This window comes from Nelumbo lutea, chromosome 1 (genome assembly GCF_056320005.1).
Source record: "Nelumbo lutea isolate HS-2025 chromosome 1, American lotus-T2T, whole genome shotgun sequence".
NCBI classification, from domain to species: Eukaryota; Viridiplantae; Streptophyta; class Magnoliopsida; order Proteales; family Nelumbonaceae; genus Nelumbo; species Nelumbo lutea.
The window spans coordinates 136,103,063-136,125,614 of NC_142684.1; the positions used below are offsets into that span (position 1 = coordinate 136,103,063).

Consider the following 22,552-nt stretch of genomic DNA (forward strand, 5'->3'; position numbering starts at 1 on the left):
AAATACAACAAGAAGAATCTCCAAACTAGAATTGCAGTTTTAAAAATTACTGACTCATTATTTTCAGTGCATTTTTAAATGAGGAATTGGGTATTCATAATTTCAGGGAAATCTAGTGGCCAAGAAATCAACTTTTCCATCTGGGGTTAAATCTCTAGCAGACTATGTTCACAGCAAGGAGTTTAAACTAGGAATCTACTCTGATGCAAGGTATAAGTCTGCAACTTTTTTTAACATATCTTTACTATTATACAACAAAAATGGGAACAGCTTTAGTACATGGAATTCATGGTGTTAAGTCCAATGCCTAGCAAAAATATCATTACGCATGTGGGTCCAGCCACCATGGCTTCTCATTCATGCAAGATGTATGTTTTGACACCAATTTCTTGAGCCACAATTACAAGAGGGATGTTATGTGATGAGAGCATTTTCTATGATCTAGGCTTTGCAATCTGAAGTGAATGCCATATTAGAAGGTGTTGTCCTTCTCTAAATGTCTACATGGGCATGGATTTGGTAATTTAGAATGAATGGACACATCCACTTTATATATTTTTCTTCCCTCAACTTATTCCAATTGATGATATTTTCAAAGGTTTCAGCTCCCAATAAGAGAGATGGTAATACATTAATTTCTAGGCATGAAATGGACCCATCCACTTTTTGTAATTTTCTGTTTGTCTGTATATGAATTATCATTACTATCTTATATGCTTTTTAGAAATATCTTTTGTTTTATGTGGTTTTTGGTTTGATTTGTCTAGAAAATCCTTATTTTGTTTTTGTTCCAATTTGTATTGTTTTAAGTGGTTTCAAGAATTCTCCATTTATTCCATGTTCTCTTCTTTGATGCTATGTACTTGGAAGTGATATGGAGATATATTATTATCACTTGAAGATGAATTTCCTTGTTATTGGATAGTTGTATTCAACATTAGGATCATATTGTTATATGTTGTAGATTTATATGTTGTACATCTTCTTTTATTATTCTTATTCTAACTATTAATTTTGTATTGTTTCAAATCTAGTCTCAGGATATTTTGTAAGTAGAAATCAATAATGCTTATCAAAGTTTGACAGGAGACAAATGTTAGAGCCTTCTTCTTCTTCTTCTTCTAGATGCATCATTGGGTTGTTAACTACGAATGTGCAGCATAGTCATGCCAAACCAAGTATCTGCCGTCGAGCCCTCATATCATAATATGAATATATCCTTCTCCTAATAAATAATGTGGGGACACCACTTTGACTTGTTATAGTTGGTACTTGCAGAAGAAAATGCGCTCAGAAAGAATTTTTATAATTGCACTAACTTTGACTTTTCAAAAAAAAAGAAGAAAAAAAAAAAACACTAACTTGATGTAGGAGTTTAACATTATTAAGTAGACTGCAACTTTTAGTCTAGGCCCATTTAGCTGCTGCAACTAATACGAGTGTGGTGAAGGACAAAAATGCAAATACACAATAGACTGCAGCCAATGACCCAATGTTCAGTTTGTCTTGGGTTTAAATCCATGGAAGGACAGATACTCTAGACTTCTATAGATAGTCCAAATGGGTTTTGTGAGAAATTGTTGTACATTTTTTCATTTTTTTTATGGTGGAGAATGATTTTTTTTGTGATTTTTATTTGCTTGTGTTTTTCTTTTCATTTTTTTCATATTTTCTCCATATATGCACTTGGTAGCAGGTTGCCAATGTGTGTATATGTTGAAAATATATAATTAGTGGATGTTTTTGAGGTTCTTTTAAAAGAGGCAGAATTGGAAACTTTGGCTGATTCCTTTTCCAACTTCTAATTGAATCAAATAGCAACAATTGAAATCCGGTTGTGATTCTGGTTCCAATTCCTGACTGAACCAAACAAGTGCCAGGAATAGATGGTTCTGAATCCTGTCTTGTCTATGAACCAAATGCACCCTTAATTTGGGCAAAGTCATGTTGCACCGCTAGTTGTAGAACCTCAATCAAACAAAAGCACGTCAGTGAATGAGATAAATTCAAAACTTCACCTATATTACTTTTCATTTCAGTCATTGGTGCATTTGTGCTTCATTGCAGTGTCACAAGGGAGTGCTGCCACCATGGTCATAGAAAGTGTGCTCTCCCTTTGGTCAGGGTGTGCGCAAAGTGGTAACAGGATTCTCTGTAAGCAAAAACTCTACATATACTGTGAAGAACGGGAATCCTGTGATGCCTCCCAATGAATTTAACAGAAATATATGGGAGATATTCCCAATGTGCGGCTGGATGTTATGTGAGAAGAATTTTTTTTGTGGGAGTTCTGGGCTCATTAAAGTATTAATGCTATCGATAGTTTTAGCATTTTGAGAGATTGCACCAATTGACTCTCTCTCTCTCTCTCCCTATAATTAGCAAATGTGTAGGTGCTTTGCGCATGCTAATTTTATATGAACATCATAATCATTATCATGGTTTTAAAAAACTAACTAAAAAACATAATTGCTTTGATCACCGGTTCTTGGGTCAAACGGTTCAGTTACCAAGTCCGAACCCCCATCAAATGGTTTTGGGGTCCAAAACCGTACTTAGAGCCATGACTGGCTCTTGGGTCAACTGGTCTGACCATCCAATCTGGTCAGATTTTCAAAACCATGATCACCATCCATGCCTTATCCCAACTCTGCTAGTGTGAACTTGTCTTACACCACCGATCCCAAGCCTAGATAAAGGAGGAGGGTGCATCAAGTTGGCACCCAACACTAAAACTTTTGCTAAACTCTCATGACATCAATCTTGATTTATATGCTAATGATAACAATGGTAATAGTATGCATCCAATTTTTTTTTCACAATTTTTTATATTTTTATTGTGTGTAAAATAATTCTTATTTATGACACTTATTTTTGTTTAATATGATAAAAATATAATATCAGAAATGTGCCCAAATGTTTTCAATCAAAATTTTGTATTTTTTGTATTTTTATCTTTTTTATTTTTTATTGTTTAATTATGGTATCGATTGTTAACACATTTGAAATAAAAAGATTGAATTGTTGACTCATTACAACTAAGAAAATAATTTTATTTTTGGGTCAATTTTATTTATTTTTATTTCATTTCTATCATTAATAAAAATAAGTCTTGTTTATCACAGGTTAATAGAAAATACTAGAGATTTGCTCAAATTTTCTATAGATTCTTTTTGTTTTTGTATTTTTTATTCAAAATTTTTATTGCTTAACTATGTTATAATAGGTTGATCCATTTGACTAAGAATAGTAAATATGCACGTGGCTTGCACATGGCAATTTCAAATGATAACAACAACAACAATAATTATTTGTATATTGCTTTTAACTTTAAAGACTTATATCAAATATTCTTACTCTATAGCTTATATCAATATTTTTCAATTTATTGTGCTAATTGAACCATTACTTGCATAGAGATCAATCAAACTACTTGAATAGTTATTTGACTAGGATTTTCTGTTCATTTTCCACCAAGTTGCTTATTTGTAAAAAATCATTGTCTTGGCCAACAACATGGTGACCTAAGTAATCAAACCAATCATTTGATTTGTTTAATAGGGTGATGTAAAATTCTTTTTCAATATTTTTTGTGTTCCATTTCCATCATTTAACAAACATGATAGTGGTTTCATTGGCAAGGTAGTTTTATATTTTGTATTCCATTTCTATTATTAATAAAATTTTTTCTTATTTATCATACCTAAAAACAATTTTATTTCTAAGTCGATTTTGAATATACAAGTTTTTATACTATCAAAATTGTTATTCATGAATTTAATTAGTGAAATTTTATGACGAGAAACAATGATTCTATGAGAGAGAATGGAAGTTAACCTTAAATATAAGACTTAATGAGAGAGAATAGAATGAAATGAAAATTAGTATTCAATTTACAATTTATATCTTCATAATAGAGAGAGACCAAATTCAAGAAAGGGGTGTTTTAAGTCAAGAAAAAGTCCAAAAGCCTTAAAGATCTATTGGCACTTCTTATAGATTCCAAGTAATTTGTAATTCATCTACAAATTAACATGTAAATCCAAGTGTTTAGAGTAATTTGTCCAGCTAAATACTCCATGCAATTTCAACTGCAACTCATTAAGTTCTATGATTTATAGATGTCTATTTAGACACATTGTGACTATCAAAAAAAAAAAATCAGACATGTAATTTAGTTATTTAGGAAGCATAGAAGAATTACATTTTTATCCTCTTATACAATTCAGCATGGAGTTAACAATGAAGGACTCAATTTGTCCTATTTTGATCTCATTTTAAACAATCAACAAAATACTTGATTTGCCCTCAAATTCAAATATGAAAGCATTAACACAAAGGGGAAAAATACTTCTTATAGGTCTTTTTAGTAATTTTCCCAAAAATAAAAGTCATTAGTTTGTAAAGTCTTTTCTCACTTATCCTATAATTGCTCCCTTGCCTTCTCTTAGGCCTCAAAATAATTGACTTTGAATTTTTTCAATCTTTTGAGGGTATGTTCATTTGAACTTCATTTGAAATAAAGTAATTACATTTTCTGTTTTTTTTTTTTCTCTATGGGGCTACACAACAGGGGTGGCCCATTCCCCAAACCCATAACCCCCAACCTAGGTGCAGGTGGGATTTGATCCAAGACACCTTACTGATTGGCCAATTGGTGCCTAGCAAATACAAGAGCCACATTCAAAACTTGTTTGATAAGGATCACTCTTTCTAATTTAAAAAGAGTTTTCAATTTCCAATCCTAAATTTTCTTCTTAATTTTAGTTGTGATGTTAATCAAAGCCTTATTATCAAATTTGCCTTAAACAATTGGGGCACCCCAAGTATTTTTCTTTGTTTGTTGGTATTGGGATGCTCATAATCTTAGAAATCAATTTTTAAATCCTATTTCACAATTTTTTTTTTAAATTGACTTTTTGAAATAGATATTTTGGATGAGGCCCTCTTAAACATCTTAAGATTGATCAAAAACTACTTATAAACCAAAGAAAAAACTAACCAAAAAACCATAATCAAAATTGTGGAACCACATTGAAAATCCACATTTTAATGACAACTGAACTTACTTTTAAAGATCACCAAATAACAATGATTTTGTTCAATATTAATTAAAAGAAAGAGCTACATTTAATTAAATACTCCATGAAATTTTAGTTATAATTTATTATTAATTAAAAGAGAGATAAATACATCTAGCTAAACACTCCATGAAATTTTAGTTGCAATTCATTTAAGTAAATCATTTAAAACAATCAACAATATATCAAATTTTTCCTTAAATTCAAATTTGAAAACATTCACATAAAGGTGCAACATTTGTCCAACTAAAATCCCTAAAATTTTAGGGGCTATTTGTACTAAGAAGTATATATATTTCAATTTCTTATGGACCGCCTAAATGAAAAAATAGTTATATTGTGTTAAAAACAACATGGGTATTGCTAAAAGTATTAAATTTTAGATCTCACTAGTAGAATTTATCAGTGAGAAATAATTTAAATATAAGAATTAATGAGAGAGAATAGGAGTTATACATTAAATATAAAATTTAATGACAGAGAATTCCATGAGGTGAAAAGTTAGTAGTTTAAATGCCCTTAGAATTGGAAATTTTAAGAAAAAAAATTTTGCATCATTCATACTTTTAATAACCTATACTACTATAAAATGTGGGAATAGCTCTTCATGTTTTTTGGAATTTTTCTTGACCAAAATGCATGTCTTTTTGAATTTAGTCCATCTCTATTTTGAGGGTAGAAGCTATAATTTGAATACAATTGTTAAATTCATTTTATTTCCTCACATTAAAACTATATTTATAGCATGAACTCCTATTCTCTTTCATTTAATCCTATGTTGAAGTTACCTGTATTTCTTATCATTAAATTCCAATAATTTCAATGGTATAAAACCATATATATATATATATATATATATATTTTTTTTAAACAACCCACAAATAAAACCTTTTTTTGTCAAGTGGTGGGTAAGTAGTTCAACCATTTGAGTCAAATAGGTCAATCCATTGTAACATACTTAAATACTAAAATCTTTAAAATTATAAAATACAAAAAGTAAAAAGTTTAGACACATCTCTAATATTATACATTAGTCATATTAAATAAAAAAAGTGATAATAATTATTTTTAAAAATGATGTAAATGAAATACAAAATTCAAAATTGATCTAAAAATGAAACCATTTTCCTATTTAGATGGTGAGTCAATGGTCCAACCTTTTGGATCAAATAGGTTAACCCATATCATATTAAATATAAATATTTAAAAAGATAAAAACACAAAAAAAAATACAAAAAGAAGTATAGAAATTTTGTAGAAAAACATTTGATCACGTATATGATATTATATATTCATCATATTAAACAAAAATAAGTGTAAACAATAAGATTTGTTTTTACTAATGACGAAAATGGAATACAATAAAATTGACGTGAGAGTAATCCAACTTTTCTATTTATGCAAGCAATGGAACAATGGTTAAACCATCTAGGTCAAATGGGTATACCGTGATGTCATAATTAAATAATAAAAATTAAAAATTAGATAAAAATATGGTAAATTGTTAATATTTTATAAATAACAATTATTTTTATTAATGATGGAAATAAAAAATAAGAAAAAAAGATAATTAATGTCTAACTTGTGACTCCACTAACTAGGTCAAACTGTTAAATGGTTAAAATAGACAGGTCACCATATTGTTGATTGAGTTAATGTTTTTTTTTTTTTGTAAACAAGTAATTTGATGATAAATGGACCCAAAATAATGGTCTAATGGATTAACTAGTTGACCAATTGATTTGACCATGAGATAAAAAAACACTAATAAAAAACTAATGTTTTAAAAATTGAACAAAACCACATTTCCCTTACAATCAAACAAGTGAACTTGGGATGTCGTAAATTAAATAATAAAAGTAAAAATATAGAAAATATTATGAAACTACAAAAAAAATTAAGCAAGTCTTTAATATTAATATTTATCATATTAAACAAAAAATACTTTAAAAAAGAGAATTATTGTGATTAATGATGGAAATAGCTAAAATACAAAAAATAATAAAGAAAAAATGTTTCATCCATAGCTTGTTGACCTGGTCAAATAGGTCATCAGTTTCACCAATACACACCATGCTTTGATTACTTATCTTTATTACATGGATTTCAATAAAAGCATCAAAATTATTATTACTATTGTTGTTTTTTTGTTATTGTTGTCATTTGAAACTACCACGTGCAAAAACACGTGCACATTTACTAGTAATAATAATATGTATGTATGATTTAATAGTAGTGTATCTGGCTTAAAAATAGTGGTGTGTGAATGTGAGTTGAAAGTTATTCTAAGCATACAACCAAACCATGATACATTGGCATGTTGAAATTATAGCATAATAGTTTCTGAAAATTTTTTTTTCACAAATTGGGTACAGATTGTTGACATTCATATCAACTTTCTCTAAGTTTGCCTTCAACAGTGCAATTCAGACAACATTTTCAAATAAAATTTCTAGTCTTTGGAGGAATATTTAGAGACCGAATTATTTTCCAATGATTTTTTTATTAAACCATAAGTTGACTTTATAGAAAATTTGCATTTTGAGTCTATGTAGCCAGATCAATTTGTCATTGCCACCTACTCTAGGAAGTAGGAATGGCAATGGGGGGGTTTTTCTTACCCCATATTTGACCCCAAATTCAAATTCCCCACCCCATACCTGCCCCAAACCCCAATGGGGATAAAAATCCTAACCCATCCCTGTCCCCACAGGGAACGGGGATCCCTGACTTTGCCCCCCCTGCCCCCTACTCAACCTCAAATTCAAATTCCCTGCCTCATACCTACCCTGAATCCCATTGGAGATAAAAATCCTAACCCCATCCTTATCCCTAAGGGGAACAGAGATTCCTAACTTTGCTCCACCCTGCTCCGATCATTCTTACTTCTATACTTGTTAATTTTTTTTAAACATGCTTAGAAATATTTTATATAATATACTATATATTAATATATATATATATATATTATTTTATATAATATAGTCAGGATGGTGTCGAGACAGGATGAATACTAGACAAATATTGTCCCGGCCTCGTCCCCAGTCCCAGAGTTTCGGGTTTTCCCCTAACCTACCCCGAACCCCGATCAATGATAAAAAAAGCCCCACGAGGGACGGGGGCCACGGGGACGAGTCAAATTGCCTATCTCTACTGGGATGCTCTTAGGTTGCATATCTGCTCATTAATATCTGAATTAAGGCATAGAGCTAATTTCCTTTTGTCCTATTCCTTTTATACAAGATCAATGAGACCCTTAACCCATTTAACCATTTAACCATGATAGAATTCACCCCGGGTCCCACAAACATAGACAGATATGCTGAATTTGGACGATAGTCTACATACATGAAGACACTTTATACCCTTTTTGCTATATACGATACGAATGAATTTCAGTTTTTTTTTTTTTTTTGGGAAAAATGAAAAACAAAACTTTTCAGAGTTCAGTCCAACCTATTATTGGGCCCAAAGTTATTGAAAATGGGTAAGGCCTCGTAAGGCTATTGAGGTCATTGTCTTGGTGGTAAAAGCCCATTGGTGTAATAGACAAGCGTACAAATCCACACTATTCACATGGATCTGGGTCTCATCAACATCGAAACCGGATCTCCCTTTGTCATTCACGGAGAGATTGATCTCGATCTGCGGCTGTAATCGTTGGTTGGAAGGCTTGTTGGGAGCAGATCCAAACTCATTGTCTATCTTCCTTTGAAACTCGACAGAGACAGACGACAGCCTTCGTAGCTCTGTAACAAACAACAAACGTTTTTTCTCGGTAAAAACAAATCAAACACGTCCAAGAGTCTCTCTCTCCGTTTCTCCCCTTTTCTCTCTCCTCTCAGCACACAGATTCGGTGTGTGCTCTGGTCTCCTGAAATCTCTCTCTCTCTCTCTCTCTCTCTCTCTCTCTCTCGCATCGCAAGAGATTTATTTCAGTAGTTTCTCACATATATTCATCTCTCAGATCTATCCTTATACAGTGGCACTTCTGTAAAATCGGTCTGATTTACATGGCTGCGATACTCGAATCGGTGACTGTTCCTCGTCGTTTTGGATTCCGTACGGCCCTATCGCCGTCACCGACGGTTTCTTCGATTACTGCTTCCCTGAACAGCCGGAAAGTCTGCAGCCTGCCAGAATTTAAGGGTTTGAGGATTCAATCGCGTCCTCTGAGGCGCACGTCTGCGTCGGTAAGCTTGAGGAACGCGGGGATTTCTCGACGAGGAGGAAGGATCGTCTGCGAGGCTCAGGATATAGCTCTCGATGGTTAGACCTCTAGCTTTTCCCGCCACTTCCCGTGTTCACTTGAATTGATATTATTATTATTTTGTTTTACTTTTTGGTTATATGTTTGTCTTTTCTGTGATCTAGATTTGTTAACTTGAGGATATGAAAATTTTTGTTCGTGTCTTCTGGAAATGATTGTTGAAGATCCATTTCCATTCTAGAGAAATAATTTCATGCTATTTCTTGGTTTTTTCAAATGAAGCTAATTCTCTTTTTCTTCACTTTTTCGGCGGGGGTAGAGAGGAATCCATGATTTGGTTGTTGTGGAAGGAATATTGGAAATTTGAACCATTTCTTAATATTCGTGAATCATTGTTTAATAGCTTGTTTGATTACTTGAAAGTGCATGAAGTTGACTCTTTGTTCAGATAGCTCGATTGGGTGGTAAAAGAACTTCAGTAATTTGGCACACTGGAGTTCTAGAAAAGGTGTAATATGTAAAAGCAAATGAATCGTAATGAAACATTAGCCATTTAACCTTAAACAGCACAATGTATTTGGTTCAGCTTACTGCCCCTCTTTTATAGAGCACAATCTAAAGTGAGACTTTACTGTAATGCATCACCATAGTCTTCTATAGAAATGTGCCATTTATTGCAATTTAGAATATTTGTCCAGTTCTTGGTTTTGCCATCATGTTTACATTTTCAGGTTTGAGGTATATTTGATTTCCATGTTTTCTATTTTCTTTATCTTGCTTTGATTTGATTTGTGTGAATAAAAAACAGCAATAGAGAAGAGGCCACTTAGAAAATGTTTATACAATGATTGGCAACTCTGTTCTTTTTTTGGGAGGATATTTGGGTAGGAGACTCACCGTTAAAGGACTTGTTCCCTTCGCTTTTTTCTATTTCTTTGTACAAAAAAGAGGTGGTCTCAAAATTTGTTTCACCTTTGGGAACACCCTTAGATCCTACTTGGGATTTTGGGTTTCGTAGAGGACTTAGGGATGCTGAAATTGAGTCTCTTTCTGTTTTGTTTGGTTGTCTTAATCAGGTTTGTTTGGATCCCTCCAAGCCAGATAAGAGAGTTTGGACTCCTAGACCCATTGGAACCTTCTCTTGTGCTTCTTTCTTCAAGTCCACCTCTCAACTTTCTTCTCACCAACCCTTTCCGTCTAAAGAAATTTGGTGCAGGTTAGTCCCCCCAAAAATTATGGCTTTTTGTTGGGAAGTATTCCATGGGATAGTAAACACTTTAGACAACCTACAAAAGAGAAGACCTTTTCTCTGTATTTCTCCTAATTGGTGTATCCTCTGTAGAGCTCACGGTGAGGATTGTTACCATCTACTAGTATCTTGTTCATTTTCTGCAGACCTTTGGGCTTGGCTACTTTCATTGTTTGGGGGTAGTTGGAGTCTACCGGCAGAAGTTCACATGCTCTTCAACCATTCTACCTTTTATTGGCCTACAAAAATAGGGAGAATTATGTGGAGATGTGCTCGTGCTGCTTTAACTTGGACTCTTTGGGAAGAAAGGAATCTCAGAATTTTTCAAGACAAGGAAAGGAACAACCAAGATTTGAAAGACTATGTGTTAAACAGGGCAATACATTGGCTGAAGACCTTGGAAATCTTCTATCAATTCTCCTTTAATGACCTTTGGAGAAATTGGTCAGCAGTAGCAAGGTGCTCATCTTTAAAGGACAAATCAATTACAAGCTGGTCTCCTCTACCCGAAGGCTCAATAAAGTTGAACTTTGATGGAAGCAGCATGGGTAATCCAAGATTATCCGGAGTGGGGGGTGCTTTGAGAAATGAGAAGGGAGAGATTTTGTTGCTCTACTCAGGTCCCTTGGGAATTGAGAACTCCATAAGGGCAGAACTTTTAGCTGCTGTACAAGGGGTGCAATTTGCAAACCAACTGGGGGTACAACACCTAATAATCGAGGGGGATTCCAAAGTGGTGGTGGGTTGGTTAAAAAATTCCAAAGAGGCTATGTGGCGATATAAGAATGAAATGAAGAAATTTAGTTGGTTGACAAGGAATATGTTGGTCACTGTACAGTGGGTGGGGAGATAAGCAAATACTTTGTCAGATGTGTTAGCTAAGCAAAGGGTAAATAGGGAAGAATTATTTTGGGCTCAGTTGTGATTATTGTTTTTCTTTCCTAGTTTACTTGTAAGATTCAAGGAGGGGCTGCAGCTCGTTCCTCTCGTTGGGATGATGTATGAACTCACTCTAAAGTTGCTTCTGAATCAATAAACTTATTATTATTCATCAAAAAAAAAAAAAGAGCAGGATTAGCATACTAGTCAGTATGAAGGTGCTGAACATTTTTCGGTCAAAGACAAAAAATGGTGGTGAACATTTTGTTAGGTTATGACATTAGAAGGTTCTCATCTCTTGTTATTGTTCTTCATTAACATGTATTTGTGATCTTCTATTATGTTATAGATGATATAAGTAAACTATATATCACAAGTAGCAAGCTTGTTGGGGGTTTGGCAGCCTGGCTAACCACTTTACCTTTCCTCAAATGGCAAGGAAATGGAGTGTATTGAGTAAATAAAGACACCATACGATATAATGCAGCAATACTAGTGGAATTAAGGTAGAAAGCTGAGGAACTAGGATTTTCTCATGGTTGATATGTACACACACCCTGCTTTCTGAAGTGATGTGCAATTTCTTTCAAAAAATAGAACATAAGTTTAGGGGAAAGTAAAAATTGTGAAGAAACAAATAGGTACACATACACACACAAAGGCTTGTCAAGCAAGCAGATAGAGGGAAAACAGATGGAATAGCTTACAGGAAAAGATATGGGTATCCATGAGGTGATGAGGAAGAGCTTAAGTAAGATAAGTAGCACCAATCCTTGAGGTTTCCTATGAATTTTGGATTCCAAACAACTCCACTTGTTCCCTCTTCATTGTAGTTCCATGATAATGTATCTCTATTCTCTGCTGCAATGAAAAGAGATGGATAGCACTCAATAGGAGGTTTTTCAACACACCATGGATCTTTTCATAAAGGCGACCTGGAGACATCTCCCACCTTATATATAAGCTCTATAATGAAAGAGGTATGGGATTTCTCAATCCTATCCTTTGCTATGCACCCACTCCCACCCAAAATTTCTTACTCTGTACTTAGCTGCAATGGTTTATCTCCAGAGTATGTTCCTTCATTAAACCTCCATCATTTGCTAGGTGGTTTGGGGGGGGGGGGATGGGAGCTAATATTATTATTCTAGTCCTTAGTAGATGGTACTTGATTTCACCCTTTCACCCTCTCCATGAGAATACCTCTTTATGAGTTTATGTTTGCTAGTGGGTTGAAGGCAGAGGGACCATAAATTCTCATAGTTTAACAGTTGCTAAGGTAAACAACATAAAATAAAGGGGAAAGAAACCGTTGTTGGTCAATCCCAAAATTTCCCCTCAAGAGTCGTTTTCATCCATTTATTTTAGGATTTAAAAAAAGTTGTTGACAAAACAGGTATGATCCAGGTTTAGAAAATTAGCTAATAAATGTTTGTAGGGTACAAGATTGGGGTTTAGGGAGGTGAAGATGGATAGGTTTAAACAAAATTTCTCAGGACAGGAAATAAAGAAAATTAAGAAAAAACATGAAGGTTTGACATTTTGTGAAATAGTCTAGATAGTTGACATGCAAGGGGTGACTAAGTTTGGTAGTATTTTCATTAGGAAAAACACTTAATTAACAATAAAGAGAAGAGATGAGGAATGAAAGGTCATTACCCAATGTTGGTCTCAGATAAATTTTGGCATTACTTTTATTTATTTATTTATTTTGCATGAAGTGGCTGCTCTCAGACTCAAATCTGCATTTTCATGGTTGTCAGCCTGAGATTTTACTACTAAACCAAGCAATGTTCCCTAGAAGGGATGGGAAATAAAAAGATAAAAATACAACCTAAAAATGAAAAAAAAAAGAGGCTAATGTCAGCCCATTACATATATCATAATTGGTCTCCAAGGAATGGAGGCCCCTGATATTATCTCTGTTCTGTTTATTCTAGATTTGGCAAGCTTATTTGCCAAATTAATAGAGGGTGGGCCTCAGCACAATGGTTGGGTTGCTCCATTGTGACTTGGGTGACCAAGGTTCAAATCTTGGAAACAGCCTCTCTGTATGTGCAGGGGTAAGGCTGCGTACATCTGTCATTCTATCCCTCCCCAGACCTCACATTGGTGGGAGCCTTGTGCGGTTTCCCTTTTTTATTTGTCAATTTATTAGCTATTATCTCCTGATCTAATTTAGTGGGATGATCACACTAGATGCAAGAGCTTTGGCTTCACTTAAGATGTGTCAAAGCTTCCATGCACTATCCTCTTACCATCCATCTAGCTAATAACAGTCTTTGAATCTCTAGTTATCTTTGGAAATATAGAGTATACATGAGTTTCAATCCCTACAACAAGGCTAAAATCGGGGGAGGGGGATTTGGTTTTCTCTAGGATGGTTGAGTGATTTTGATAAAGAATTTTCTTTTCCTAGATGAGAGTGAAATTGGGTTGGTTTTTGTTAATGGATGTATGAAAATACATTAGCTATCTGTCCTCTAATTATGTTGAATGACGGTATAAAAAAGAGATGGGGGAGAAGGAGGTGACGAAGACGTTTCAGTCAGCTTCAATGTGGAAAAGTTAGGTAAAGATAGAAGCAAAGAGGTTCTTGTTTGAAGAGCATAGACTTCAAGGTAGTGATTCCTTGAAAGTAAGAGAGGAGAAAAGAGCTACCATCTTCTTAGTGGGTGAAGCAGTGCAGTGGATTAAAGGATTTGTGGATGTTATGACCTTTTCTGTGAAAAGAATGGGTTGGAAGAGTTCTTTAGATCGATTTGGGAAGTGGTATGAGGCTGAGTTAAGATGGAACCGGAAAGGCTGGTTTATAATAGTCAAAGAGTTCTTCAGCAAGGATAAAAAACAAGTGATCTGTTTGCCAGAAGGAAATGAGAGCAGAGGATGGTTGCTAGTTACAGAGAAAATGCAAGAGTTTCTGGTGCTTCAAGAGACACCTTCCAAGTTGGTTCAAGAGGAAGAGCAAAAGGTTGAAGAAATGAACCATACAGAGTGATCGGCAGACTCAACCCCCTCAATGCTGGATGATGGTAAAGATCAGAACTGAAACTTAGAAATCTTTAGTTCTTGTACTAGTTCAAAGGTTACCATGGATGTGGATAAAGGAGTTTGGGAAAGGAGATATATCATTACATTGAAGACAAAAGTTAAAGATTGGAAATTAATCGTGGATTCTGTGGTGACTAAGTTTAATATCAGTGACCATGCATTGGTGCTTCCATTTTGCGACACCAGAGAGATTATCGATGTTGGAACTGAGGTCATCGAGGCTTCAGTGGTGGAAACGACAGCGGGCTCGGTGCTAGTTGAAAGATGGGTCATGTTGTGCAATGAGGTGGAGTTAGACGAAGATACAACTGTGGTGAAACTGGTGAGGCTTCTGTTCAACTTCTGGAGGAGGAGGTTATTGAAAGGTTAATTAAATCGTTGGTTGGCATACTGGAGGACATTAGTTTCTTCAACTTGATGGCAATAGTAGTGATAATAGTAGGGATTAAGGCAGAAAGAATCTCTCATTGTTGTGAGCTGCTTGTGGATAGAAAATGGTGGAAGGTGTGGATCTGGTTGGGCTGTTCCAAGGTTGAAGAAGGTGCTGATGTGGTACATTGGCTCACAGGTGGAGGCACGGGAGCGGTCGAAACAAGTGGTAGAGGGGCAGAACCATTTCTGGAAGTGGAACAACCTAATAAATTGGACCGAAGGGAGGGGCCTACAGAAAAAGAAAGTTTTTCAATTTTTTTTCAAAATGAAAAGTAAAGAGGCAGGTGGGGCTTCCTTTGCTGAGGTGCTAACAAGAGGAGCAATGTTAGATCCGTTGTTGGGCCCACAGAAGAGGTCTAGTGTAGGTCCTTTGAGCTGACTGGCTGTCGGGCTAACCAGACTGGTGGCCCAACATTCAGAAGTCATATTGGGGAGAATTCGGACTCATGTTACTTTTCAAGTAGACATGTGAGTCAAAGGGTGATTGGTTCGATTGGGGACAGAAGTTATGGTCCATCTTCTTCCCCACTTGTCTCCCAAGCTAAGGCATCAGTAGAATCCAAATCTGGTCAGTTGATGAAGTGGGCCCCAAGAGCTCCACCGGTGGAAAAGGATTTTAGCTTTTCCGGTTCTGATTGTTCCAACCCTAGGTATTCAAGATCTAGAAGAGAGGAGAAAGAGGGGGAAGACCAAGGTTGGCTTGACTGTGAAATCTCAGACGATGAGTCGTCTGATTCAGGTGAAGAGTCATTGATTGGCAGTGTGGGGAAAACATAGATTTGGAAGACGGCCTAGGGGGATAGGGAGACGCTGTAAATGTGGCAAAATTGTTTGAAGATAGGGAGAATGTTACAAGTTCATTCCCTAATCCGAATCCTGTTACAGATGAAAGGGTTTTTAACAGAGCAGAGTTTGCTCCTGGGAAAGGGGAGATAAATCAACGATTAAACGAAAGGCATTTGGTTTTAAATTCTAGTCAATGGCAAGGAGTTCGTAAAGCGGTGGTGGTGATTTCTCAGAGGTTGAACACTGATAACCCAGTTAGAGACAGGCCACATAGTCCAGGCAGGAAGCATTGAACAGGGTGTGATTTTACCCAGAGTTGGTTCCGATCAGTCTCAGGCTGCTCTTACTTAGGCTGAGGATCCTAGGCCCCCATTGTTAGTCCCCCCCCAGGTATGCTTGTGAGTTCAGGTTTTTGTACTGACCCTCTTCTTGTGTCTGCTGATCTTGTTTCAGGCCTCCAGCATTTTGTTAAGCTGATAACCAGCCCAGGTGGTGTGGAAGGTGGCAAGGGTGATTGTGAGAGTAAGGAAGAGGAAAGGGGGTTGAGAATATGGGAACTGATGGAGGTGTACTTTGAGGAGTTAAAAAAGAAGGAAATAGAAAAGGAGAGGACTCATTCATCAAAAAAAAAGGAGAGGACTCAAGATTCTGGAGGGAAGTTGGAGACAATAGGAGTTGGGGGTGAGGCATGCAAGCATGTATCGATAGGGAATGGCAATGATGATAGCCAATAAAGTTCATTGACAGATTTTGTGGAGAAGCTAGGCTGTAAGATAAAAGACCCTAATGAGCTAAAAGCTTTCTTAAAGGAAGTTGAGTGAGGCTGAGAGACTAAAAAAAGATATAGAGGGGGACAAGGAGTTCAGTGAAAGAAAGGATAGAAGAAGGGGGAGCAGATAGGGTAAGGCAGGGTAGGGGCAAGTACAAGACGAGAGTGATGAAGATAACCAGTTGGAATGTCCATGGTTTAGGGAGTTCTAGGAAGAGGGCCATTATGAAAGAAGTTCTAAGGAAGGAGAATCTGGACATCATTCTCATTCGGGAATCAAAGTTGGGGGAGTTTAATAATAGGTGAGCAAGAAGTATTTGGAGATGTAGAGGTTTAAGTTGGGCAATACATCCTTCTTGGGGTTCTTCAGGGGGTATAGTGACTCTTTGGAGGGATAATATGATGGAGGGAGTTGAAGAATTAATGGTGAAATTCATCTTGTCTATCAAATTTTGATAGGCAAATGATGGATTTGAATGGGTATTGACTAACATATATGAGGCCTTTGGGATGTACCTTGGTGTATAGGTGGGGGTTTTAATGTAATAAGATTCACCGATGATACCAATAAGAGTAGACCAAGAGTGACAACCGATATGAGGAGATTTAATGAGTTCATAAATGTTGTTGAGTTAAAAGAGATTCCTATGTCACATAGTAAGTTCACTTGGTCAAATCTGCAAACAAATCCAATTTGTTCCAAACTTGGTAGGTTCTTGTTTACAGTGGATTGGGAAGAACATTGGGGAGACCTAGTTTCAAGGGCCTTGCTTAGAGTTACTTCTGATCATTGGCCAATTTCGATTTGCAAATAAGAGTTTCGAGGTAGAGACCCAACTCCTTTTAGATTCAAAAATATGTGGTTGAATCATCTAGGTTTTATAGGAAAAGTGAAGAAGTGGTGGACAGAGAGCAACCCAGAAGTCCCTTGGGAAGGAATGAAATTCCATCGGAAGTTGGAGTTAAAGGGTAAAATCAAAGATTGGAACATCCATCAATTTGGTAGATTAGAAGAAAGGAAGCAAGAATTGTTGAACCACATTGAGGCTTTGGACATCAAGGAAGTGGAAGGAAACTTTGGGGAAATTGAAAGGGCTGAGAGGTGGTCACTAGGGAAGCAATTGGAGGATATATTGGTCAAAGAAGAGATTAGTTGGAGGCCAAAGTCAAGGCACTTGTGGTTAAAGGAAGGAGACAGGAATATGAGGTTTTTTCACGCAATGGCAAGTGTTAGGAGAAGTATAAACTTGATTTCTAAACTTGAGGTGAATGAGAATTAGTTACACAACACAATGAAATAGTCAGGGCCTTTGTGGGACATTTTAAATCTATATTTAGAAAGCCTCTAAATGGGAGAATAAGTATAGATGGTTTGGAGTGGACAAAGATCTTTGAAGATTCTAAGGCGTGGCTAGAAAGAAATATTGATCTGGGTGAAATCAAGGAAGCAATTTTTTCCATGGATAGAGCTAAGGCTCCAAGGCCAGACGTTTTTACAATGGTCTTTTATCAAGACTGTTGGGAATTTTTAAAGCTAGATATTCTAAAGGTGTTCAATGATTTTTTTGATGGAGGAGTGATAAACCCATGGCTGAATTCCACTTTCATTGCTCTTATCCCAAAGAAGCTAGATGCAGTTCATCCCTGTGAGTTTAGACCCATCGGCTTGGTGAATAGCCTCTATAAGATAATTGCTAAGGTTCTCTCTTAGAGAATTAAAGTAGTGCTTCCTTCTATAATCTCATTGAATCAAGGGGCATTTGTAGGAAATAGACAAATCATTGATCAGATCTTGATTGCAAATGAAAGCTTGGAGGATTACAAAAGAAATGGAAATGATTAGTTTGTAAGGTTGATCTAGAAAAGGCATATGATGTGGTGGATTGGTCCTTCAACTTGGAGGTGTTGAGGAACTTTGGGTTTGGAGTAAAGTGGTGCAAATGGATTATGGGTTGCCTTGAGTCTTGCCATTATTTAATCTTGGTGAATGGAATAGTAGTGGATCATTTTCCTACCATAAGAGGAATTAGACAAGGTAACCCCCTCTCCCCGTTCTTGTTTACCCTTGTTGCAGAGGTCCTTGGGAAGTTAATTGAAAGAGCTGATGTAAGAGGTTTGGTGAGAGGTTGGAGAGTTGGTAGGGACAGGATTCCAGTTACACATTTATAGTTTGCTGATGACACCATCTTATATTGTGATGGGGTTGATATGAGCATGGTGAGAAATTTGAAGTTGGTTGTGCAGTTATTTGTGAGGGTGTCAAATTTGAAAATAAATTTCAACAAAAGTTGTGTGGTTGGGGTGAACTTGATTGAGAGGGAGCTACAAGAGTGTGCCTCTATAATGGGCTACGAGGTCTCTCAGTAGCCAATGAAGTATCTGGGACTTCCCTTGGGAGATAATTCGAGGAATAACAGTTTTTGGAACCTTGTGTTGGACAATTTCACTAAGAGGTTGGCCACTTGGAAGAAAAATTACTTATCTTTGGGAGGGAGAATCACTTTGATTAGGTCCACATTGGCAAATCTGCCGGTGTATTTCCTATCTGTTTTTAAACTTCCAGTGGGAGTGGGCAAAAGGCTAGAAAAGTTAACGAGAGATTTTTTGTGGGAGCATGGGGAGGAAAGGAAGGACCATAGGGTCAATTTGGACCTAGTTTGCAGGAGTAAAACTGAAGGTGGTCTAGGTTTAGGGAGTATTTAGAAGAGAAATCAAGCTCTATTGGGGAAGTGGTTGTGGAAGCTGCCTTTGGATGAGGATAAATTGTGGGCCAAGGTGGTTCTTAGCATTCATGGGTTGTTGGCTGATGGTTGGGATGCTGGAGTGATGGCTTGAGCTACAAATGCTTCTCCTTGGAGGTCTATACATGCTGTCTTTCCTCTTTTCCTACCATTTGTCAGGTACAATCTTTACTCAGGGGACCTTATTAAATTTTGGGAACATGTTTGGGTGGGTGAGTCTTCTCTGAAAGATCAGTTTCCTTCTTTGTTCTCTATCTGAAGTTTCAACTTTTAAGGATGAGCCGGTGTCTTCTCTCTTGATTCCCTCTGCCTCAACTTTAGGGTTTGATTGGAATTTGGGCTTTTAGGATAGGAATTAGAGATTCAGAACTAGACCATGTGTTGTGCCTGCTCACCCACCCTTCTTCAAGAAGTCTTCTTGGACCCTTCTAAACCAGATAGTAGAATCTAGACCTTAGCCTCCTCTGGTTCCTTCTCTTGTGCCTCTCTCTTTAAACTCTTGAACCTACCTTCTGCCAGTTTTGGGCTGCATTTTCCTGTGAAAGAAGTGTGGGGAAAGCCAATTCCTCTGAGAATAGGGGCCTTCTGTTGGGAAGCTCTCTTGGGGAAGATCAACACTTGTGATTTGCTTCAAAGAAATAGACCTTCTTGGTGCTTGTCTCCTAATTGGTGCATTTTGTGCAAGGCCAATGGTGAGAGCTGTTACCACTTGTTAATTTCTTGTCAGTTTGTCCTATATATCTGGAATTGGTTTGCTTCTTTGTTTGGTTGCAGGTGGACTCCTCCTCTGGACTTAGAAAGCTTGTTTGTCTCTTTGGTTGTAAGTGGGATGAAGAGAAGGGGTAAAGTACTTTGGTGATGCACTAGAGCTGCTATATGCTGGACAGTGTGGGAAGAAAGAAATGAAAGGACTTTCCTAGTTAAGGAAAGGAGCTGCTATATGCTGGACAGTGTGGGAAGAAAGAAATGAAAGGACTTTCCTAGTTAAGGAAAGGAGCTTGAGTGCAATTCTGGAGGTTGTTACAGTTAGAGTGCTTCAGTGGGTTAAATCCTTAAAATTGCTTGAGGATATTCCAACAGGGCTGCTGATTAATAACTGGGAGGAAGTGGCCAAATCTGCACCTAGGAAAGAGGTTTATAATCCTTTGTGGTCTCCACCAGTTGAAGGGTTCATAAAGTTAAAACTTTAATGGAAGCAGTGAAGGCAACCCTGGGCCATCAGGTATTGGAGGTGTATTCAGTAACAAGGAAGGACAGGTGTTGGCTATATTCTCCGAGTCAGTTGGGGTAGGTGATTCTCTCAGGGCTGAGATCTTGGCTGCTTTGGAAGGGTTAAAAAGGGCAAAAGAATTAATTATCCACAAATTTGTCATGGAAGGTGATTCCAAGGTAGCTATTGGCTGGTTAGAAAAGGAAGAGAATGGTCTGTAGGAATTTGTAAATGAAAAGAAGAAATTCAAATGGCTCTCTGAGGTATGGAAGTAAGACTTCAGTGGGTCAAAAGGGCCAACTCTTTTGCAGATGCCTTAGCCAAACAGGGGGTAGGGAGCACTCAATCCATGTGGGCTTGTTTGTAATTTTTTATCTTAGTATTGATCTCGGGGAGGGCTAAGAGAGTTTGCCTCTCCTCTTGGTTGTTGTACTTGATCCTTCTTTACTATAAATAAATTTTCTGTTACTTATCAAAAAAAATGTTGAATGATGGTATTTTCTCTGGTTATTGTTTGGTAATCAATGCTGAAGTTAGCTTACATAGCAAGAGATAAACAAAGAAGAGAAAAGGTTCCTAATCCCTCCATGGGCACCAAATATTATTCTATGTTTTGATGGGAATACTCAAATATTCACTCAAAATATAATAATTGATCTCTTTATCTTACAGACATGTTTATAGATCGTAGGGATTGGCCATTTCTACTAAAACTAGAAAAGCAGAAAATTACAAATTTGTTATCGTTGTACTTTGATTTAAAGTAACTACAACTCCTAATCTACTTGAGTAATGACTGAAATTATAAACACTAGTACATAACCAAGTTATAAATAGATTCATAAAAAAGATTGCGTTGTAGATAGACAAATCAATCTACTAGGCTCGGCCCACTTACAACTTCGTAGAAATGATCAAAATGCCCAAGAAATTTTCATCTCCGTGAGTATCGATAAAAAAAATTCATCTCCATGAGAAATTAGGATTTGAGGGTGGGCCTTGGTGCAACCGTTGGGTTGCTCCATTGTGACTTGGGTGACCATAGTTCAAATCTTGGAAACAGCCCCTCTGTATGTGAAGAGGTAAGGCTGAGTACATCTGTTCCTCCCCAGACCTCGCATTGGTGGGAGCCTCGTGCACTGTGGACTGCCCTTTTATGAGAAATTAAGATTTATTATGTGCAATTCCTATCAATTCTACCTTCCAACCATCAAAATTTTCATGTTGCTCATAACTTCATATACACTTATTATCTATATGCTGTCTTTATTTATTTATTTATTGATAAGTGAAATTGGTGTATGTATTATAAGGGGAGAGAGGTTTCCCGAAAATGATAGCCAACTGAGTTTTTAATGTATAAAATAAATGATCTCTGGGTGATGCAGTGCCTGATGTGACGGAGGCAACTTGGAAGCCACTTATCCTTGAATGCGACCAAACTGTGTTGGTTGAGTTCTGGGCTCCATGGTGTGGACCTTGCCGTATGATTCATCCCATCATAGGTGAGCTGTCAAAGCAATATGCTGGAAAAATAAAGTGCTTCAAACTAAACACCGATGAGTGCCATTCGCTTGCAACTCAATATGGAATTCGAAGCATTCCGACCATCATGATCTTCAAGAATGGGGAGAAGAAAGACACAGTTATAGGTGCTGTGCCCAAAAGTACACTGACTGCTAGCATCGAGAAATTCTTGTAGAGGTTGGTAAATGCCTTGGCAAGCAGAGTGCTGTTTCTACTATTTTGTGGTGACGTTGTTAGGGCTTATTATATCGAGATTCTAGTCACCATGCCACCATGATGAATATATAGCTTAAGGTGTATAGTGATGGAGGCTACTGTATCTCATGTTTTCTTGTACAAGACATGTTTTCTCATCATATCTTTTCTCACAAACCTGAACTTTATTTGGAAGTTGCCTCGTTCCCAATTTATTCATGGTTGATCTCTTTGTCATACTCTTTCTCTACTATACCCTACCCACAATGAGAAAGCAAACATTTGAGCCAACCTTAGAGCATGAGGGAACATTTGTTGGTGCATAAATCAGTCTGACTTTTCAGTCAGTCAGTCGGTCAGTTCAGCTGTAGAATTATCAATTAGTGACCTCAATGGCTTTAGCCCATCAGAGTGAAACCAGA

General features: G+C 36.6%; 1 protein-coding gene across 1 annotated transcript; it reads left to right on the forward strand.

Annotated features, from left to right (window-relative positions):
• The first annotated feature begins 8,659 nt into the window (after positions 1–8,659).
• On the forward strand, positions 8,660–22,325 carry LOC148877787 (uncharacterized). The gene is made up of 2 exons (XM_088943944.1): positions 8,660–9,350; positions 21,797–22,325. Exons 1-2 carry the CDS (start codon positions 9,095–9,097, stop codon positions 22,108–22,110), a joined length of 570 nt encoding a protein of 189 aa, XP_088800070.1. The 5' UTR covers positions 8,660–9,094; the 3' UTR covers positions 22,111–22,325.
• The last annotated feature ends 227 nt before the right edge of the window (positions 22,326–22,552 follow it).